This window comes from Mytilus galloprovincialis, chromosome 4, assembly GCF_965363235.1.
Source record: "Mytilus galloprovincialis chromosome 4, xbMytGall1.hap1.1, whole genome shotgun sequence".
Taxonomy (NCBI): Eukaryota; Metazoa; Mollusca; class Bivalvia; order Mytilida; family Mytilidae; genus Mytilus; species Mytilus galloprovincialis.
The window spans coordinates 88,390,905-88,413,291 of NC_134841.1; the positions used below are offsets into that span (position 1 = coordinate 88,390,905).

A 22,387-nucleotide genomic window follows, 5' to 3' on the forward strand; every position below is an offset into this window, starting at 1 on the left:
ATAAAACAATCTTTTATAGTGTTTTATGACAATGGTCAATTCGTTTGTTATTTAATCATGAAAAGGTATTCATTGATGTTCTGAAAACACTTTTACAGTAATGCTTTTCTAATTAAAAAAATCGATATACAAAACAGTATGTTCTCTATTAATCCAGAAACCTTAAGTTCCACTTTAGCTAAATCTCACAATCGGTGAACGATATATAATGTGTGAAAAAAAAGTAACGCCATGTAATGCAATGTAATGCATAAAATGTCATGTCAAAATTACTGTTACAGTATTACAAATTACATCCAATTTTTTGGGAAAACTTAATGCATTTCCATGCATTTCAATTACAAATTTGCATTACCCCATACCTGTTTCAAATACACAGGAATTTTATTCTATAAAACGCGGATCATACAAGAATATAAATAGACTTATACGACCACTGACAATACCCAAATCAATAGAAGGTCCTATACACATGATACAACAGTCAATAGATATTACAATATTATCCCTCGTAGGATATTATTTGCGGACTGCTTCATGTGAATTAGCACATTTCTACAAAGCAGGGTTCACATTCACGAAAAAAACAACAGCATCATGAATATGTATATAATATTTGAAGTTGGAATAATACAAAGATCAATCCATCCACATTGAACTTAGAATTAATATATAAGGGAAATACTTTTCACCTTACCTGTGACTTTCTTAACCTCCTTGCACCAAGCTTATTTTTTTTTAACAGACATTCACATTGACATAAATAGGTAATCTTATACCGGTAGATATACTTCACTGCATCTTCTACGCCGTTCGATGTTCAAAAATTGAATAAAATCACGCTTTGGTAGTTTTATTCGAAATGATGATATAAATTGAAAACAAGCCGTTGCTTGCATTTTTCATTTAAAATACCATACTCAAGACAAATGTTGACAATATGTTTACATTTTAGTTTTTTAAATTATAGTTTTATTTGAGAAATATTTATAGCAGAAAAGTCCTGGAGATTTAATTGCGTTTTAATTTTTTTTTTAAATCGGTCAAAAATCCGTCATTAATCAATTAAGGAAAATACTAAAATATTTATTGTGTATGTCAAAATATTTTGCGTAGTATTATTTAATGTATGGCATGCACAGTTGCAAGTTCATAAATCGGTTTCTTCAGGGAACTATCAGTTTTGTATTGACACTTACATACATAACTTTGAACTCAGATATTAAGTGGAAATTGATTATTTATTCCGATTAGACTATTTACCAGGTTTTTAATAACATGAGCAACATAAAGGGAACAGGATTTGCTTATCCTTCCAGAGTACCTGAGATCACCCTTAGTTTTTGGTGGGTTTCTTGTTCCTTAGTTTTTAGTTTCTATGTTCTGTCTTGTGTACTATTATTTGTCTGTTTGTCTTTTTCATTTTTAGTCATGGCGTTGTCAGTTTATTTTCGATTTATGAATTTAACTGTCCCTCTGGTAACTTTCGCCCCTCTTTTAAAGATAAATGCCGAATAGAAGAAATTCAAATTCTCCCTTACATATGTTTTAAATAAGCTGACATGGTTGGAACATTCACGCATGTGAAATAATTCATCTAGTAAACATTTAAAAGACAGGGAACTTTCATTAGACTGTCTGCAAGAACTACATATTATTTATAATGCATGCATATCAAAAGTCACAGAAGGGATTTCTTGAGGAAGAGGACAGTCATATTATCTTTTTTTTTCTAGACTAAGTTAATTCTTTCAGTGTTTTGTTTCTTACAAAAAACATATAAGATTTAAACGACCTTCGTCACTAATTTGACAAATTATATGTGCGTTGTAATACAGTTATACATGACAAAACTTTAAAATAAAAAAAACAATTATTTTTTAATTATGACAATAACAGATAGTGTTTTTAGTGCTCTTTATATCTGTTCAATCTACATTATTTGCATAAGTTGGTAGTGTAACCAAAATAAACGGTAGTGGATGTAACGTAGCAAGGAGAATGTCACCATTTTTTCGTCTTTCTTTGAGAAATTCGGGTTTGCCAGTCTTATTTGTATTTAGTTGAGACGGTGCGGGTGTTCCATCAAATGTACAAGCAACTCTGCTACGCTACGTAATGTACATCAAACAATATTAGATTACCATTGTTGTTTCATAAATTCAACTGTTTTAAAACATGAAAATAATGCATGCACTGTAAAACTGTTGCTTAATTTATATATAATATTATAAATTGTCTGTGACCAACATTAAATTCATTTTAGGACTACTGAGGGCAAACAAAATGTCTATAGTATGAGGTTTGGAGTAAAAAGGAATTTTTAATCTTCTCTTCATAAACCACAAAGCTTAATGTTTGACAATCGGTACCGATATATATAGTTCGCTTTTTTTTACCAGGCTATCATGTTTAAACTATAAAAGATAGAGACAGTGTTTAAATCGCAAAGATAACCATCAAACCAATATCTACAAGTACACCAACCTTTGAATTTCCCACTATCGTCAAATGGCTTCTCTAAAGGGATATTGCCAACAATGACGTTTTCAAGATAAAGATACTAAGAAGCATGATGTTTAGGGAAATCAGAATTCACTTTTTTTTTACAAATCATTTATTGATAAGGACGTTTGAAATATCATGTAGTATTATATTATAGTTACACACTAACTATGTTATACAATTATAGAAAATATATATATTTTGAACGAGGATGTCCACTATACTAGTATGTAGTGCAAGCCACAATGTTTGTCAACGGGAATAGAATAAAAGATTGTTGTATGCAGTGGTTATGAATAATCTACATATACAACCCATCACTTGAATCAGAACAGGAATAATACTAATGTTCTTTATTTTGCTTTATTAAATATTTCAAAGGCATGATTGTTATAACCTTGTTATTCACCACAGGGTTCACACTCTTTAATTGACAATATGAATAAAATTGATAATGGAAACGGGGAATGTGTCAAAGAGACAACAACCCGACCATAGAGAAGACAACGACAAAAGGTCACCAACAGAAGTATATATCACAGTGCTTACATATATGTATATATATAAAGAAAGTAAATTTATAGATCTAACATTGTTGGGTTGATGTTTAGACGAGTTATATATATATAAAGTAATACACATAAAATATTGATAAAAATAGACATTGAGAGTATATAGTTGTTCTTCAGTAACCTTCAATATTCTATAATTTGCTACGTTAATTGGGTTTTATACACAATAATAAAAGCCGTTAACACAGACATATACCTCGCCTGTATAACACAATCACATCCTTATCAATTGTTGTAAATAAACTCATCATATATACCAGGATTATTTTTTTTATTTACGCCAGACCCGCGTTTCGTCTACATAAGACTCATTAGTGACGCTTAAATCCCAAAAAGTAAAAACGGCAAAATAAAGTACAAGGTTGAAGAGCATTGAACTGCAGATGCTTAAACTGTTAAACGCACACATATATAACTATGCGTTCCGCGATATCGCTGCAGTCGAAAAAACAAATTCTCAATAAATTCAATGAATACTGATGTATGATATTTAAAAAAAAAGGTTGATCGAACTATGTCGTCTTCTCGGTAAAGTACGAAATTTCATCGAATGAAGGGGAACATTTCACTAAGAATAAGATAATTAAATCACTTGTTCTGTTCTATTTGTGCAACAATTTTGGTACACTTCATAAAAACAGCATAGTTCTAAGTTCAAAAAAGGTATTTATATGCCTTTTAAGAGAATGAATAATTTTTAATTAATCATATACGAGTTCCACAACTAACAGTGCATAGCAAGTTAAACCAATACATATTACAAACGGCATATGGTATCTTAAATAAGATGAATTCGCCTCAGATTTTCACTCTATGATAGAGACATAAGGTAATTCTAAAACATCATAAGCCATTACTTCGCCAGCATTTTCTACAAAACATAAGTCAGACTGATATGTAAATATGTATACATGCGTCAAGTATAATACCCCACTGGGATATTGGAAGGTTAAACATAACAAATAGAAATAAGTCGAATATATGACCGTTTTGTAATCTAAGAAATACCTTTTTTAATATGTTTATATGTTTGATATTGTCTTTAGCTGTTCTGTTGCACCTATTTTGAAATTATGTTCTTTTCAGCATACTTCATCGCTTTGTATATATAGGTACCTAAAGTATTCGCTTACATTTCCTTTGCATTGCAACAGTCGAGTCTATTGTCTAACAGTATGCGTAAAACAATATGTATATAAATGTTACATTTTATTGGTTGGTAGTTGAACATATTTTACTTCGATTACAAATTAGTGGTCCAAAACTCAAATTACAAAACGATTGGCTAAATGCTTCTCATATATGCATTATGCATACTTTTTTCCAACTTTGGCATACCAATTTATAGACTGATTATTCAAAGAGCATAAAGAAAAACAATTACAAATACCGAACTCAAATGAAAATTCAAAACGGAATGTCATTTTTTAAATGGCAATATCAAAAGCTTAAATAAATCAAACGAATGGCAAAAACTGTCATATTCCTAACTTGGTTATACATTCCCTTGTGTCGAAAACGGTGGATTAATTCGATTTTACAGCTAGATAAACCTCTTAGTTGTAGGACAGTCACAAAAAAAAATCCCATTTACTGAAAACCATGTGTGAACAAAACAAACAAGCTTACGTTATATGATCTCGGAATTCCGATAGGGACCAACTGTGCACAACTTTTTGCAGACCTGTTTCTGTCTTGCTATGAGTTATAATTAATGACTAAAATCAGTAAAGATCCATCGAAACAACATTTGATATAAAAAGTTTATAATACTTTAAGATTTTAGATGATCTATTGGTCCTCAATAATGACGGCTTCTGTATTTACACTACACAGATTTATCCTGTTGAACTAACTTTAAATAAAGATATTACCAACAACAAACAATGCCCTTTCCTTGATCTTCATATCAATGTCATTAAAAGAAAGTTAATACCAAAATTTATGATCACATTTATCTAAGGTACCAGGATTATCATTTAGTACGCCAGACGACTTTTCATTTCCTATTGTTAACTATCAATTTTGAATGGTGACGTTCCCTTTCACCATCTTGTAGTGTTTATATATCTCAATGTGTACAATTCGCTCGTGTATGTTACAATGTATTAGATTTAAGCGAAAGAAATCTATGTATTACTGAAAAATAATTACACAAAAGTTTTAGATCACAAACTAGTCAAAACATTTATACTAAATTTAGTCCTGGTATCTATGATGAGTTTATTTACTAAATTTTAACCTCGGTACAAGGACATCATTTGTAAACCGCTGTATTACAGACCCATTGAAACCAATATTGTTTTGTTTTTTTTATCTTAGACAACTAAAAATTTCTTTGTTGTTTTTTTTTGACAAACAATTCTTGTCTTTTTATCTTTTAGCCATGGCGTTGTTATTTTATTTTTGACCTATGAGTTAACATGTCCTTCTGATATTAGTATTTTTTGTCTCTCCCATAAAACTACTTAATTGCATTTGGATTACAACCACATTACAACATAAGCAAAGTCATTTTTCGAGCGTCACTGATGAGTCTTTTGTAGACGAAACGCGCGTCTGGCGTAAATATAAATTTTTAATCCTGGTATCTATGATGAGTTTATTTTCAATACTTACCCATCGTTGTACTTTCGTACATTTGCTTGTCTATATAAAAAAGGAAAGTAAATCAAAGTATTAACAAATATAAGTGAATATAATCGTATAACAGTATTAAATGATATTTCATCCAAAAGCACATCATCGGATTTCAGTCTTGTGATATTGTTGATCAACCAAACAAGGTTAAATTACCGTTCGAAAACAATCACTAGAAGCATGTTTGTTATGCAGTAAGGCGTTTAATCATACTAATAACCACCTTTCCACACATTTGCGATCGCAAAAGAAGTATAACTTGAACCTACTCAATGTAACCTAATACGAAGTTATGTATCTTTATTAAAAAAAATCACAGTTGACCGCTTGTTTTAACCTTCAAAATATGTCTACAAAGTATTGAAATATGTCGTTTTCACCAAATTAAATTTCTTGATCGTTATGATTGACTTTGTTCTAATCAATCTGTGTCACAGGTATGTGTCTTATACTAAATACTAGGACTAATATCTCAATGTATACGTCACAAAGCCTTGTAAGTAAATGGGTCGAACATCTGTTTTTCTAGCCTACAGAACTGCGGTTATGAGTTTGACTCCTACACGCAGCAGATACGCGCGTCCAATTCCTAATTGACTAGGGTTGTTAGTTTTCCTACCAAGGTGATGGTTCTCTCCACTTTTTCCGGTTTCTTCTTCTAATGAAAATTGACAGCAATAACATAGTACAATAGTGCTGGAAAAAATCAAACCTTTTTTTCCCAGACTAAATACAAACCTTTTTTTGAGCTAATTCGATTTTTATATTTTGTATAGGTTAATTACTAGTGCATATACAATAGCACTCTGTTAGCACGCTGTCGCCTTATTTGTCTAACCTAAGCTTTATACATACCTTTACATCTCTCTCGATGTAAGATATAAATGGCAATTGTACATGTTGTAATCAGTGCGATCGCAGCAAGGGTACAAGCTATAACTCCTAATAAAGTCACTTGCAGAAATGGAATGTTTGTTTCGGCTGAAAATAACAAACATATTTTTTATATTTATAATAAGAAAAATTTAAACGTTTCAGTACAGTTTCTGAAAAGATCGAGTTGTAAAACTTTTTTTCTGTAAAAATGATAAAACTGACAACTTTTCTAATAATTTATATTAGTTGTAGTATTTGCTTAATTTAGCTTCAAAATTAATTTTTAACTGTGATATTTATTTTTTTGTCGGCTGAACTAAAGTTTTCGACAAACGAGGGATTGAAGGCTATATATTATGAACTTTCCATCTTATGCAATATTTCAGCAGCAAATGCATATGAGGTATATGAGTCCTAGTGTATACAATCGTCAGGGCTTTTCCATCATGATTTACTTGTTGTTAACCTTAACTCATCAAATACCAGTATGCTTTATATACTAGGGTTTTTAATTTAATAATCGACGATGTCTATTCAGTTTCAGACTTCACAATATAGTTCATTGTAATATACTTTCGGTGTCTCTGGTGATCACCGATGTCATTCTCCCTCCATTGTCTATGAAATTACAAATGTCTGTAGTGGATAACGATTTTGCACTTTTTTTTCAAGCAAGTTTTTATCAACTTGTCTGTGTTATGTAATAGTTTTAAGCTATTGTACATAGTGTTTTTTAAGAGTGTTTATCCGATATTGTTTTACTTTAATCTTGAACATACTCATGGAGTCCTTCTTTAAATGGCACTGACCTTGAACACCGATCAATACGAAACATACAATTAGCAAAGCAGGAAACGCTCACATTTCGTGAGCGTCGTAAATTCACCCTAACCCTGAAACATCCCGGTTTTATATCGGGTTAATGTTCTACAAATCTTTAAATGATTTTCCTTTTTCTTGATTGTGACTGACAGTATAAATTCAAACTAAGGAAAATAGTTTGAAAAGTCGGTTTATGTTTATTTTTCTGACTTGGTTTACGGTTTATTTGTGTGGAAGTTTTAAAAGGAGAAAATTATATGTTAGGATTAAATGCAAATCTATCTACATGTTTTTATGTAATTTACTATTAATTTCAGACTGTAATGTGTATACATTTTAAAAAATAAATAAAAAAGTAATTGACAACTTCATAACATACATGAACAAGAAAATACACGCTGTATCGTGTTAATCACACCCCCACTCGTATTGCAGAGTTTATGAAACATAAAGTAGTTTTGGTATGTTTCTTATTATTCAATGTTTGTTTGGTGTTGTATTTTGGTAGCTGTTATTCGTCTTTTTTCGTGCTTCTATTAGGCATGATGTTGTTCGTTTTTTTAACTAGTTTTGAATTTCCCTATTGGTAGCGTACTTTCAATTATCTTCAATTCTGCTGTGTACAAACATTAAACAAAATATGCTTAAATAGTATAGTACTCTTTGGCGTTGGTAATTGTATATATATTGATTTCACTTACGTTTGGCCTCACTGGTTTCTTCTGACGTCGAGTATGTTGTTTGTAGTGTGTTATTGTAAGATGTTGTTGATGTAAACGTCACTGTTCTTTCATTTGAGGTTGTTGTTTCTGCAACATAAAACCAGGAACTCAAAGGTATGTATCGCTCATATAGCATCATTCAGTATATGTACTAGTAATACAATAGTGTATAGTCTCACAGAGAATGTGTGTAAACATCTAACTAAATTCGAAACATTTAAAACATGCCAGGAGGACACATCATGATTATTTGTAATCAAGGAAATTTCACAATGATTGTATATCAACCTTGAGCTAAAAAGATGTGTTTAACAAGATTCCACAGGGCAACGCACTCCACCAGTATCAACAAAATTTCCGTTTAAATGATATGTTCAATGTTGATAAAAGTCAAAATAGGGCGGACGCTATATTCTTAAAATCAACTGATGTCATTGTACATTCCACAACGGATATCGATCAACAAGGGCAGCTATAAAGTATTTGGCGTCCACAAAAAACACGTAACTCAACACATACATTTAATATCAATTTCAAAAATCTGTCAGACGAGTTTGCGTGTTAGGAGAATTCATGTAGACATTTTAGGTTGTATGGTATACTACTACCCCCAATGGATCAATAGAGGGTTGGTAAAATTCACAGGGGTGAGACCAAAGGCCTAATATCCTATGGTTTTTACTAACCCTCTATGGATCAGAAGAGGGCAAGAAGTGAACGTACTAGTATCTTATTTGTGTGCAGATATACTATTATAACAGGCAAAATCATATCACCATTTACCAACTAATTGTAAACGTGACAACTAAACACAAAAGATCAAACAAGTGAAACTGTTAGCTACTGCTCACTGATGAAACCCCCGCCCACATATTTCGGTAAACAGGAAGATATTTAGTGATGAATCTGAAAACGCATCCCATGGCTGAAAACTATGAACCCTTAAACCTAATTTCAGAAATCCAGTAATTGTAGTAACTGAGAAAAATGTGAAGAAAAATTTCAGTTAGGCTATCATATGTAAAATGAAACCTTTGTTCGGTTAACAGGAAGTTGTTGAGTGATGAATCTGAAAAAGTATCACACGGTTTAGCTGACTTATATAAACCTGGAAACCATATTTCAGAAATCCTTGCCATGTAGTTCTTGAAATAAATGTGAGGAAAATTTTCAAATTAGTTTTTATGTGTAAAAGGATAAAAGTGTTAGGTACAAGGAAATTGTTGCGACTAAAATATTCATAGGACAGACTGACCGACGGGTGGATGGACGGGCAGACTGAGGAATAAACGTAAGGACGGACAGACAGAAAGAGGTTAAACAGTATACCCTAATTTTTATAATGCGGGGGTATAACAACAAGGACCTAAACAACTTTATGACAGTATAAAGCACCAACAACGAGCAAGACCAAGAAAGCTTTGAAAGGCTTTAACATGTATAATATGACAAAATATTATACAATTCCAAAACGATACCTCTCTGGCCTGATATCTTAAGAAAAAAAAATTGTTTCCTTTGAAGGGGTTTGTGAAGTGTTATTTATTTATTTGTTTTTCTATCAAAATAAAATTTTTATAAATTTCAGATTTGAAATGATATTCTAGGGGCCGTTTTTTTTTTTATCATAATCCCCCTGATAACAGATTGTTACGTATACGGAAGCAATTGAAACAAAGGTTACTTATGGTAAAGTTGAAGTCAAACCTTCGAACCTTTTTCGAACAAAATCATGATTAGGTACATTTTTTTGCTGTGTCAGATGTAAATATTGGTTAACTATTGTTGCCTAGAGCTACTATGATTTTTCTCTGTCTCTCCACGACTAAATTAACATTAGACTTTGAATTTCATATGCAGAAGAGGAGCAAAAGATAACTGCCCTAACATTCAAACTCACAAATCCAAAAAAATCTAACAACGCCATGGCAAAAAAAGAAAAAAAAACAAACAAACAAACAAGTTCACAAAACACACCATAGGAAAATAAACACTAAGCAAACTGAACCTCCGAAAAAAATCTAGGGGTGATTGAAAGGGTAAGCAAATTCTGCTCCAAATGTGGTACATAAAGGCAACAGTAGTATACCGCTGTTCAAACTCATAAATCCATGGACAAAAAACAAAATCGGGGTAACAAACTAAAACTGAGGGAAACGCATAAATATAAGAGGAGAACAACGACACAAAACTACAATGTAACTAACACACACAGTAACGGACCAAGCATCAGACAAAATCCCACGAGAATAACAAATATAACGAATAACAAATATACCCGTCTTTTAATTTAAGTTTACGATTGCAGTTTTACTCATGCCAACTGGGATAAAAGCGGAAAATATTCACAAATTTCATATTGGTTAAATTGAAGAACGTCCCTCAAACCAGGTTATTGCGTTTTTTCTTAGTTTTATGTCAAAGTAGGACATCAGACGCAAGACGACCGACGGTAAATGTTTTGAATAGGCCGAATGTGATAGTATTGTCAAGTGACAGTTAAGCCACTTGCAATTATTAAAACTTTGAATATTTATTCGCACCGATTCTAATCGACTTACCGTTCATTTGCGATGACAACTTAGTATACAAACCTTGTTGATCAATGTCCGTTGTGATCACTGCAACTTGATTAATTGTTGTCTCAATATTTGTAGAAACTTCATTGGTCGTAACAGCTGACGTATCAAACACTGTAGTAGTTTCTGTAACAATGTTTAACATTTAAAATTTAATATATTGTCCCGTCTCAGGAACTATCTGTACTCAAAATATACAATGTTGACCTAATTTTATACGATCAGGGTGATTTTATCATAAGCTATAATAAAAATTGTATATAATAAACATGAACGTCTTCAGAACTTTCAAAAAAAGATTCCAATTACATAAGTAAAAAGACATCCTTGACTTGGACAAACAAACAATTCTTGATCGAGTATTTCCACACATTTGTTAGTCAACTTTGCATATGATTTTTATACGCCCGTCAAAATTTTGACGGGACGTATTATGGTATACAAATGTCCGGTGTCCGTCCGTCCGTCCGTCCGTCCATCTGTCTGTCTGTCTGTCTGTCTGTCCGTCCGTCTGTCCGTCCGTCTGTCCGGCGTAAACATGTCGCACCGTAACTTGAGAACGACTTATCTAAATTTCATGAAACTTAATATAGTTGTTTTTTATGATAGTCAAATGATCTGTATACTTTTTGGTGAAAATAAGATTTAAACTTTTTGAGTTACGGCACTTTGTAACTAAAACAGGGGTGTGTTTTTTTTTCACATGTCGCACCGTATCTCAAAAACGATTCTTGATTATGGCTTAAAACTTTACACACTTCTTAGTTATCGTAATCTTAATATCTGTATACTTTTTGGTGATGATTCAAAATTTCATTTTTGAGTTATTGAGTATTTTGTAAAAAAGGGGGAGGGTTTTTTACATGTCGCGCCGTATCTCAAAAACGATTTATGACTATTGTTTAAAACTTTACACACGTCTTTGTTATATTAATCTAAAGATCTGTATACTTTTTGGTGATGATTCAAATTTTCATTTTTGAGTTATTGAGTATTTTGTAAAAAAGGGGGAGGGGGTTTTTACATGTTGTGCCGTATCTCAAAAACGATTTTTGATTATTGCTTAAAACTTTACACACTTCTTTGTTAAATTAATTTAAAGATCTGTATACTTTTTGGTGATGACTCAAAATTTTATTTTTGAGTTATTGAGTATTTTGTAAAAAAGGGGAGTTTTTTTTTTTACATGTCTCGCCGTATCTCAAAAACAATTTATGATTATTGCTTGAAACTGTACACACTTCTTTGTTATATTAATCTAAAGATCTGTATACTTTTTGGTTTGATTCAAAATTTTATTTTAGTGATATTTGTAAAAAGAAAACAGGGTGGGGGGAGGGGGGGGGGTTTCACATGTCCCGCCGTGTCTCAAAAGCAATAAATGGTTATTGCTTAAAACTTTCTCAGAAACTATTTATGATCATTGCATAAAACTTCCACACAAGACGTCGGGCGTACCATGCGCTCATAGAGCAGCTGTTTATTTAAAAAGGAGCAATTATGGTCTTGCGTTAAAGAACTGTCGATTTTTTCACACCGATTTATCGTTGAAATATAAATAAAAGCAACAGTTGTTTACCAGCTTTCAATTGTCCTAACCAGAGACTCAATACATTGACGTAAGAGCTAACACCAATAGGTCACCATATGGCATTTGAAAAAGAGGGAAACGCATACCTTGTTGATCTTGTAGATCATCATTGACCGTTGTTATTGATGAAACTTGATGAACTGTCGTTTCAATCATTGTAGAAACTTCGTTGGTCGTAGCCGCTGTCGTATCAAACAGAGTAGTTGTTTCTGTAACAACGTTAAACATGATAAAAAAGAATCTAATTTTTTTTTACACAAAAACAAATATTTGCAGACATACTTATATAAAATTGGGAGTTATCTTTTGTAAGCCGAAATAATTATTGTATAATATAGACATGAACGTCTTCAGAAGTTGAAAAATATTTTTTAATTACACGAAAAAAATATTTTCACACTTTTCTCAATTAACCTTGCATGCGCCAAAATCATATTTAAAAACAAATAATTGTCATGCATTTAGGAGATAACTGTATTGTATTTGAGCTCCGACGGTATCAATTGGAGATTTGATGGTCGCAAATTAAGCTTACTGGCAACGCGTTAGCGGAGACAGTAAACGGGTATTTGCGACCATCAATTCCCAAATTGATGCCGTCGGAGCTTAAAATACAATATTGTTATCTCCATTCTAATGAAACTGACAGAAAACAACGTTAAAACATGTATTTAAAATCTGTCATATGCCGTCTGCGCTTGCGCGTACGTCCCATAGCATCAATTGTCAATTGATGCCATGTAAGAAAAAGACCTTATCAAATCAAAATCAACGCAAACGTTGTTGCATTAGAATAACAAGTGAAACTGCGAGCTACTGCTCACTGATTATACCCCCGCCGCAAGTGGATAATATTAAAAGTGTAAAAATATGCAACTGTTCGGTAAACAGGAAGTTGTTGAGTGATGAATCTGAAAACGCATCACACAGTAAAGCTGACTTATATTGACCCTTAAACCAAATTTCAGAAATCCTTGTTTTGTAGTTCCTGAAAAAATGTGACTAAAATTTTCAACTTGGCTATCATGTGTAAATTCATACAAGTGTTTGGTAAACAGGAAGTTTTTGAGTGATGAATCTGAAAACGCATCACGCGGTAAAGCTGACTTATATCAAGCCTGAAACCAAATTTCAGAAATCCTGGTAGTGTAGTTCCTGAGAAAAATGTGACGAAAAATTTTCAACTTGGCTATCAGGTGTAAAAATGATACAAGTGTTCGGTAAACAGGAAGTTGTCGAGTGATGAATCTGAAAATGCATCACACGGTATAGCTGACTTATATCAAGCCTGAAACCAAAGTTCAGAAATCCTGGTAGTGTACTTCCTGAGAAAAATGTGACGAAAATTTTCAACTTGGCTATCAGGTGTAAAAATGATACAAGTGTTCGGTAAACAGGAAGTTGTCGAGTGATGAATCTGAAAACGCATCACACGGTATAGCTGACTTATATCAAGTCTGAAACCAAATATCAGAAATCCTGGTACTGCAGTTCCTGAGAAAAATGTGACGAAAATTTTAAACTTGGCTATCAGGTGTAAAAATGATACAAGTGTTCGGTAAACAGGAAGTTGTCGAGTGATGAATCTGAAAACGCATCACACAGTATAGCTGACTTATATCAAGCCTGAAACCAAATTTCAGAAATCCTGGTAGTGTAGTTCCTGAGAAAAATGTGACGAAAAATATTCATGGGACGGACGGACTGACGGACTGATGGACTGACGGAAGGACAGACAGAGGTAAAACAGTATACCCCCCTTTTTTTCAAACCGGGGGTATAATTATTTCTATTCCTTTTACGTGAAATGTTTTCGTGTTCAAGACCTGAGTAAATGTTCTATTTAGCATTTGTCGTGTTCTCAGACGGATTTATCAGATACATTTAAGTGTTAAAATAACGCAATGCTGACTGTTGTAACCCTTTTTTGACCTTTTTTTACCGATTATATCTGTTTGTTTTGTTCACACATCGATGTCAATATAATGAAATTATACGCTTGAGAGGTTTAGCTAACTATAAAACAAGTTGTTATCAATTCGTTTCATGCGTTTGAAATTTAGATTTTACCATGTGATGAGGGACTTTCCTTTTTGTTATTTTCATCGGAGGTCGGTATGTTTTTTATTTTTTTATTTTTAAGGGCTAATACTAACTCGCCTACTTCAGTATTGCTATACAGTATATCTATTGGATGTATACTGTGTGTTGCTTTCGAAGAAGATTAGGTGAAATTGATATGTATGTTCAAATACATGGAATGATTTATTCAACAACGATATATGCATTTACTTATTTAAGCTATCTGGGTGTTGTTGAGTTTTCTGTTTGAACGAATGCTATATGCATAGTTAATCGAACAATGTGTTGTTCGTTGTTGTTCTTCTCTATTTTGTACCCTTACTTTTCCTTAGGATGATTGTAGATTGTGTGATTTGTTGTTCTGTTGTATATCTTTGCTAATTTCCATAACTTTGTTATTGTCTACATCCCAACAGTTTAATGTTTGTTCATTGAATGGTATCGAGCGTCACTGATGAGTCTTTTGTAGACGAAACGCGCGTCTGGCGTATATAATAAAATCGGTCCTGGTATCTATGATGAGTTTATTCACGAACATTGTTGCCTTTTTAAAAATCGACTTACAAAACGTTATCATTAGGAAGTGGACTTTGTGCATCAGTTTGCAAAAGGCGAACAAAGATTTTGGCACACAAAAAAAAACATTGCCAATCATATGGAAAGCTGATTATTTAAACAATGGTGATTTTAAGTTACAAACCAGTGCACTCTTCCACATTTGATAGAGTTTTTATACGTTGGCCGTTCTTATCTGCACAAGTAGCGCCATCTACCACCGTTGCTGATCGTTTCAACCAGAGATAAAATGGTAGAATTTTGCAGCTGCATATCAAATGGTTGGATACCAAAGACCTGACAAGGTAATTTAAGAACAAAATCGAATATATAATTACAAGTACGTTTCAAATCATTTATAACAAAAAAAATCACAAAAATACTGAACTCCGAGGAAAATTCAATCGGAAAGTTCCTGGCAAAATCAAACCACATCAAACGAATGGACAACAACTGTCATATTCCTGACCTGAACCATAATTTAATTTTTCAAATGTAGAACATGGTGGATTGAACCTGGTTTTAAAGCCCTTAACATCTCACTTGTACGACATCCTCGTCAAATTCTGTTATATTTTACAACGATGCGTGCACAAAACAGACTTTATAAATAAAAGAGTCAAAATATGGGTACAGCAGTCATCACTGTGTTACAATCTCAAAACAAACACTCATTTACAAAAAAGCACAAAAGCATCTATCAAATTAAAAACCACATTCATTGCTTCGCGTGTCTGACGTCAGAAAATGTAAACGTCGAGTATAGTCAATGAGACAGTTGGTTTTCCCGTTTGAATGGTTTAACACAAGTAAATTTGGGGCCCTTTATAGCTTGTTGTTCGGTGTGAACCAAGGCTCCATGTTGAAGGCCGTACATTGACCTATAATGGTTTACTTTTATAAACTGTTATTTGGATGGAGAGTTTTCTCATTGGCACTCACACCACATCTTCCTATATTTTTCATAAATTTGACAATATTTTGATTAGTTGTGTGTAGAAAAAAAAGTTATATGAGTATCCATTATTCTTTATTGCCAAAAAAATAACAAAACAATGACACAAGATGAAAGACTTGTTAGGATCACAGTCAATTGAAATAAAATGCTAATTACTGCTGATTAATGTTGATGTCTGAATTGTTTTAATATAATTATACCCAATAATCTTGAAAACTTGTAATAAAATCATAATCAACCTAGTTGTTTTATACTCATCTGAAGAAAATATTTTTTTTTTACCGTACACCTTTTATATTATAATAAAAATCATAACATTTATGAATTACATTAATATATATCTTTATTTTTATTCCTTATAAATATATTTTTTATTGGGGCCGGATCGACTTTACATATTGGCGGGATCGACGTGGGGCCGGATCGACCCGAAAGCTCATATAAGAAGATATTTTGTCGTTCAATGTTTATTCAAAACAATTATAATTTCACATGGGGAATGGTGGTATAAAGGGTTAAAAAATCAAAGTTGTATTCGACTTAATTTCAGAAATAGACCGATGTTTAAAATTGTCTCAAAGTTCTATAGGTTTTTATTAGAATCCACATATGATTAATTCCACTACGCGAGTAAAATAAATATCACGTTTGTCTTTTATATATACATTTGTAAAAATAATGGAATATCTTGTGTAATAGCCTTTCAGTTTGGTATCTACGTTGCAAACTGAAACTGAAAACGTTTCTCGAAATAAAATATTACAATTCGAAAGTATCAAACGTCGAGGAGCAACAGGCAAAAACTTCGGATCTTCCAACTTAAAAATATACTAAATGTCAACAGCAAAGCCCATTGCCCTATTAAAGTTTTGAACCTAAGTCAATATGCATCGTCATCAATGGACTCCCCCCAACATTGTGGACAAGAATAGGGTTAAGACAAAAATCTCTTTTTAGGTATCTTTGATGAAAGTTTTATCATTTAACACATTTTGATATAGATTATCACTTATTTCTCCCTCATAGCGCCTAGAAAATAGCAATTATCATCATTAAAGAGCAAGCATTCCATTAAGAACTCATTTTCGTTATTATCCATGTTGAAATATTTGAATATCTTGTCTTGCTGGTAATTTTTTGCTGTTTAAAATGTCTATCTGGCTGTCATATGTCCCTCCCTGTTTTCAAGTATTAATAGTTATTTCAAAACAAAACCTCCATACGGTATCATAAGCATAATTAGGTCAAACATGATGAATCGCCGTAATGGGTCTATCAACCGTTACAAATTGCGTCAACCTTTTCACTGTTAATATATTATTAGTAACTGTCAGCCAGAATTTTCCAACTGAATCGAAATGAGCAACGGTAATATGACCATTATGCCAAGTCGAGTCCATCGTGTAGTATCAGAGAAGAACATTAATATGTTTAACATCGATCGAGAGATGAAGAAAACCAAGTGATAAGAAAAATCGCAAATTTCTTTAATATTATTACTCGATTTATTTCACTTGACTGGGCGGAGTTTAACCGGTTTGCTCATAATAAACCAGTCCATCTATAGATAGGTGTTTTAGGATAAACTCATCAATGAAGTGTCCGGTCATTGTTTTGTAAATTCCTTTGATGACACTGATAGGTGATTATAAATCAGTTATAACTATAACGGCAATCATCCTGATCACACATATCTTCAAATAGACTGTCCTAATGCTTATTAAAACGTAAGCTCCGCCCGATCAGTTGAAATAACATTGGTAATACTTAAGATTAATAGGACGCTAAACAGCTATAGTATAGGTTCAATTCACGTTGACGAATCTAAAGTACGTATTACAAATGTTGATCATATGGATGATAAAATTATTAAGGAGCAATATGAGTCTTACAATCAGTAAACGCTACTGTTTGTAAATCTAAGAAAAAGTTGTTAGAAATGTCTGTTTACTTCGTACGTCTCTCAAAGAAGAAGCGACATTCTTACAGAAACTTTTGTTTTCGAATGTTCATTCAAAGCAGATTTCAGCAAATACGTATGAACAATCGAATTATCTGCAGTATATTTATAGATTAATTAATCAAAGAATTCAAATAGCGAAAAATATTCATTGAGTAACCGAACAACACATTAATTCACGAATGCGCGTAGTGCATGAGTTAAAAAAGGGGAGACGAAAGATACTAAAGGGACAGTCAAACACATAAATCTAAAACAAACTGACAACGCCATGGCTAAAAAAGAAAAAAGACAAACAAACAACAGCACACATGACACAACATAGAAACTCAGTGTTGTTCGGTCACGAGTTGAATATTTTTCGATATTTGAATTCTTAAATTAGTTATTCTTTTTATTACATTGGCAAATGGCTTTTTTTAAAGAAATTACTGTAAAACATATAAGGAACTATATCTTTTTTCGACGCATTCACAATTTGTTTTGATCCGCCGTTATCGACGTCTTGGCAACGCCTATTGTTGTATGACGCCATAGATTGAAATTATCGGTTTTTTATTTGACTGGGAAATCAAAGTAATTTATAGCAACCAATGTAATAAAATAAATTATGCCAATGCCATGCAGAATAGCGTTGTACAACAGAAACATAAACTACATTGTATTGTGTTTTTCAATATTTGTATTTGTTATTCCTGACATTTTAAGGGAAATGTAATTTTGATGCAATCAAATGACGGAATAGTTTATTATCAGTTAATCATCAAGGCAGAAATTCCTATCAATAATGAGAGGTTTTTCTCAAATGTTTCAGAGGATTTGCATTTTCAAAGTGTCCTTGTTGTTGGATAGTTCACAATATGCGAATCTACTTTATAACTACTTTGATCTGAGCGTCACTGATGAGTATTATGCAGACGAAACGCGCGTCTGGCGTATTAAATTATAATTCTGGTACTTTTGATAACTGTTCATGACGGTAATATGATGTCAACTACTTATGGTGGCGTACAATCCTACCAAGTTAAACACCTTTCTTTAAAATGGACACAAAGGAGTTGTGTGCGCACATGTAATTGGGATAAAAAGTCAATAAGGATAAATTCCATAATTCTTGTAAAAACTGACTGAAAATAAGGTACAATATGGCCACTGGCACTTGATGGCAAATACACTTATTAAGTTGAAAAGCTTTTGTTAAACGGTCTCATAAGATTTGCGTTCTAAGTTGTTATTATGTGACATTCTTCCGGAATTGTCAAAATACCACGATTGCAAATGGCAAATTACCAGCATAGCATGAGCAAAAGAATATTGTATCAAATAATTCCACTAACTGTGCAAGTTTTCTGTCAAATGAAAGAGCTTAGGATGCATCATTTAAAAAAGTGTTCCTGGCGCTTTCTTATAGTTGATCTTTATCGACGTCGTTGGACTGTTTATTACCCGAATGTATCGTTTGCTTGTAGCAAGAACTTCGAAACTGTCATGATTTAAAATAAGTCATTGTTTACAGTAACGTTCATGTTATTTTTTAAATATTAGGAAAGGTTTCAAAAAGCTGACTTATGGTTGGCTATCAGACTTTTCGAATTATGCTTTTTGAAGAATAATTATAGCAATTACTTCATTTGTTATTTTCCTTTTAGAGCAAAATAAAATGTATAACAAAAAACATACAAGAAAAGAAGTTCTGGAAGGTCACCAAAAGCATTTTCTTCTATTTCTAGGATATCATTTTCTTTCAAAATGCTGAAAATATAGTAGTTCGTCCATTATTGCTTTTATAGATATCTTTTGTTTCTTGTAGTTTCAACGTGAATAGAACTAACGATATCAAATGAATTTAACATAACAAACCATTATAGAGACTTTCACTCAATTAACGTGAATTGGTATCAACAATAAAAATGAATCAACAGTTGGTTAAGCTCCATTTGCATACGAATCTTATCAGATGAGCCTGTATACTTTGGTTTGTTTATTCCCGACTGTCCCTTTTTTTTTAATTTAAAGGTTCTGATTGTCCCACATAAAAAGTTCGAACAACAAAAAGAAAAAAAATACACAAAAGCAATCAACGACTACAAAAAGTTAAAAGATCGTCTTCATTCAAATATGTTGCTATTATATTATGTAAAATTGAAAATGGAAATGGGGAATTTGTCAAAGAGACAACAACTCGACCATAGAGCAGACAACAACCGAAGGCCGCCAATGGATCTTCAATGCAGCGAGATACTTCCGAACCCGGAGGCGTCCTTCAGCTGGCACCTAAACAAATATGTATACTTGTTTAGTGATAAAAGAGGGACGAAAGATACCAAAGGGACAGTCAAACTCATAAATCTAAAACAAACTGACAACGCCATGGCTAAAAATGAAAAAGACAAACAGAAAAACAATAGTACACATGACACAACATTGAAAACTAAAGAATAAACAACACGAACCCCACCAAAAACTAGGGGTGATCTCAGGTGCTCCGGAAGGGTAAGCAGATCCTGCTCCACATGTGGCATCCGTCGTGTTGCTTATGTGATTACAAATCCGGTAAATAGTCTAATTCGGTAGGTCACATTCATGAAAGGGAAGGGGATTGTAGTTACGACGTAAGGAACATATCCGATGTGAAACGGTTATTCCATAACGGTCAACCAACTCGTGATGGCGTCCGTAAAATTTACGAAGGGATGATTTCAACTGCACCATTTGGAACTATTGGTTTAATAGCCTCCTTGTGAGCAGTAACCCTCTATCAAGAAAATCATGATAGGAAATGCAAGCACGGGAATATCGTATCAATTGGGAGATAGATATATACCCCGTATGCAGGTTCTGCTGGAATGTTGCTACTTAAAAATGGAAAGTTCACAATTGGAAAGCTGAAATCATCTCTTTTGTCGTAAAGTTTTGTTTTCAACCGACCCTCATTGTCAATTTCTAGATGTAAGTCAAGATATGAAGCCGACTTAACTGTATCTGTAGTATCCTTTATCTCCAATTCGATGGGATAGATGCGTTCCACATAGTCACCAAATTTTGAATTGTTTAGTGAAAGAACGTCATCTATATAGCGGAAAATAGAGTTAAATGATATTGCTAACTTCTTATCTTTCTTCCTAAGAAGTTCCTGCATGAAGTCAGCCTCATAATAATAAAGAAACAAGTCGGCAAGTAGAGGGGCACAGTTTGTTCCCATTGGGATGCCGACAGTCTGTTTAAAAACACGTCCTCCGAACGTTACAAATATGTTGTCAATCAAGAAATCAAGCATCTTGATAATATCGGTTTCAGAGAATTTTTTGTTTGAATCAGAGTGATTCTTTACAAAGTATGATTTATCCCTCCCTAAGACAAGATACTTGTATCTACGTTGGACATTCTTTTTTATGAAGCAAAGTAATACCAACTCTTTCAATTTGTCTTTTAGTTTGGAATGTGGAATACTTGTGTAAAGAGTAAAAAAGTCAAATGTTAATAGACGTCATACTTAACTCCGAATTATACACAAGAAATTAAATTAAAGATCATACAAGACTAACAAATCGTAACTATATCCCTTCTTAAAAAATATAAAATGTCTGCATGCTGAGTCATATTTACGAATGATGTCCTTGTACCGATGATACAATTTAGTTAATGTTTTGAACTCCCTTTGGCAAAGTTGGCTATTTTTTTTAATTATTTTTTAATTATATCTCTTCAACGGTTTCGGTACTTATACATCTTTGGATTTCGTATGTTTGGCTTTGAGCGTTCCCGATGAAGGTAATTCCAAAAAGCGCGTCGGACGCAAAATTTTTCTAAACGTGTTGTTTCCAATTTTTTTGCGATATCAAAAACCCTGGTGTAATAACTTTTCAGTAATACAGCCTCGTAGTTCATATACTCCCTGCTCATGAATTATTTACTGCAACACATACACAAACATGTAATGTATTTCTGGAATAGCAATCATGTTTAAACCCGCAACATTCTGCATGCATGTGCCTGTCCAAAGTTTGGAGCCTGTAATTCAGTGGTTGTTGTTTATTGATGTGTTACATATTTGTTTATCCTTTATTTTTTGTTTTCTCGTTTAAAATGTTTTACATTTGTCATTTCGGGGCCTTTTATAGCTGACTATGCGGTATTAGCTTTTCTCATTGCTGAAGGCCTAACGGTGAACTATAGTTGTTAATTTCTGTGTCATTTGGTTTTCTTGTGGAGAGTTGTCTCATTGGCAATCATACCACATCTTCTTTTTTTTATAAAAAGTATGACCTACACACCACTAACAAAATCTTTTATTTTAGTAAATAACAACAGATGTTAGTATTTCTCAACCAACATATGATTAAAAAACACACTATTGCAAGTCATAAAATTACTTACACTAGACTTAGATTAGGCATGTCAATAAAAGTATCAGCTCTTATTGTCGTCAGTTTGTTATATTCTAAATCTCTAGAAAAAAAAAATAATAAATGTGTCAAATTTTCTTATCAAACTGTTTAAACAATTATTTGAATAGGTATTAAAA

At 32.7% G+C, this 22,387-nt stretch overlaps 1 protein-coding gene across 4 annotated transcripts in view; it reads right to left on the bottom strand.

The window, feature by feature from the left end:
• Positions 1-1,922: 1,922 nt before the first annotated feature.
• The window catches only part of LOC143073308 (uncharacterized), a 129,020-nt gene continuing 108,555 nt past the window's right edge, over positions 1,923-22,387 (bottom strand). For 3 of the 4 annotated variants that reach the window (XM_076248741.1, XM_076248738.1, XM_076248739.1), the window contains 9 exons: positions 22,240-22,311; positions 19,543-19,614; positions 15,090-15,241; positions 12,394-12,516; positions 10,699-10,842; positions 8,117-8,224; positions 6,573-6,698; positions 5,697-5,726; positions 1,923-3,948 (listed from right to left, as the gene is read on the bottom strand). In XM_076248741.1, the coding sequence (XP_076104856.1) occupies positions 3,884-3,948; positions 5,697-5,726; positions 6,573-6,698; positions 8,117-8,224; positions 10,699-10,842; positions 12,394-12,516; positions 15,090-15,241; positions 19,543-19,614; positions 22,240-22,311 (892 nt within the window). In that variant the 3' untranslated portion in view covers positions 1,923-3,883. The remainder of the gene's footprint in view (positions 3,949-5,696; positions 5,727-6,572; positions 6,699-8,116; positions 8,225-10,698; positions 10,843-12,393; positions 12,517-15,089; positions 15,242-19,542; positions 19,615-22,239; positions 22,312-22,387) is intronic. The other variant, XM_076248740.1, reaches the window with a different exon arrangement.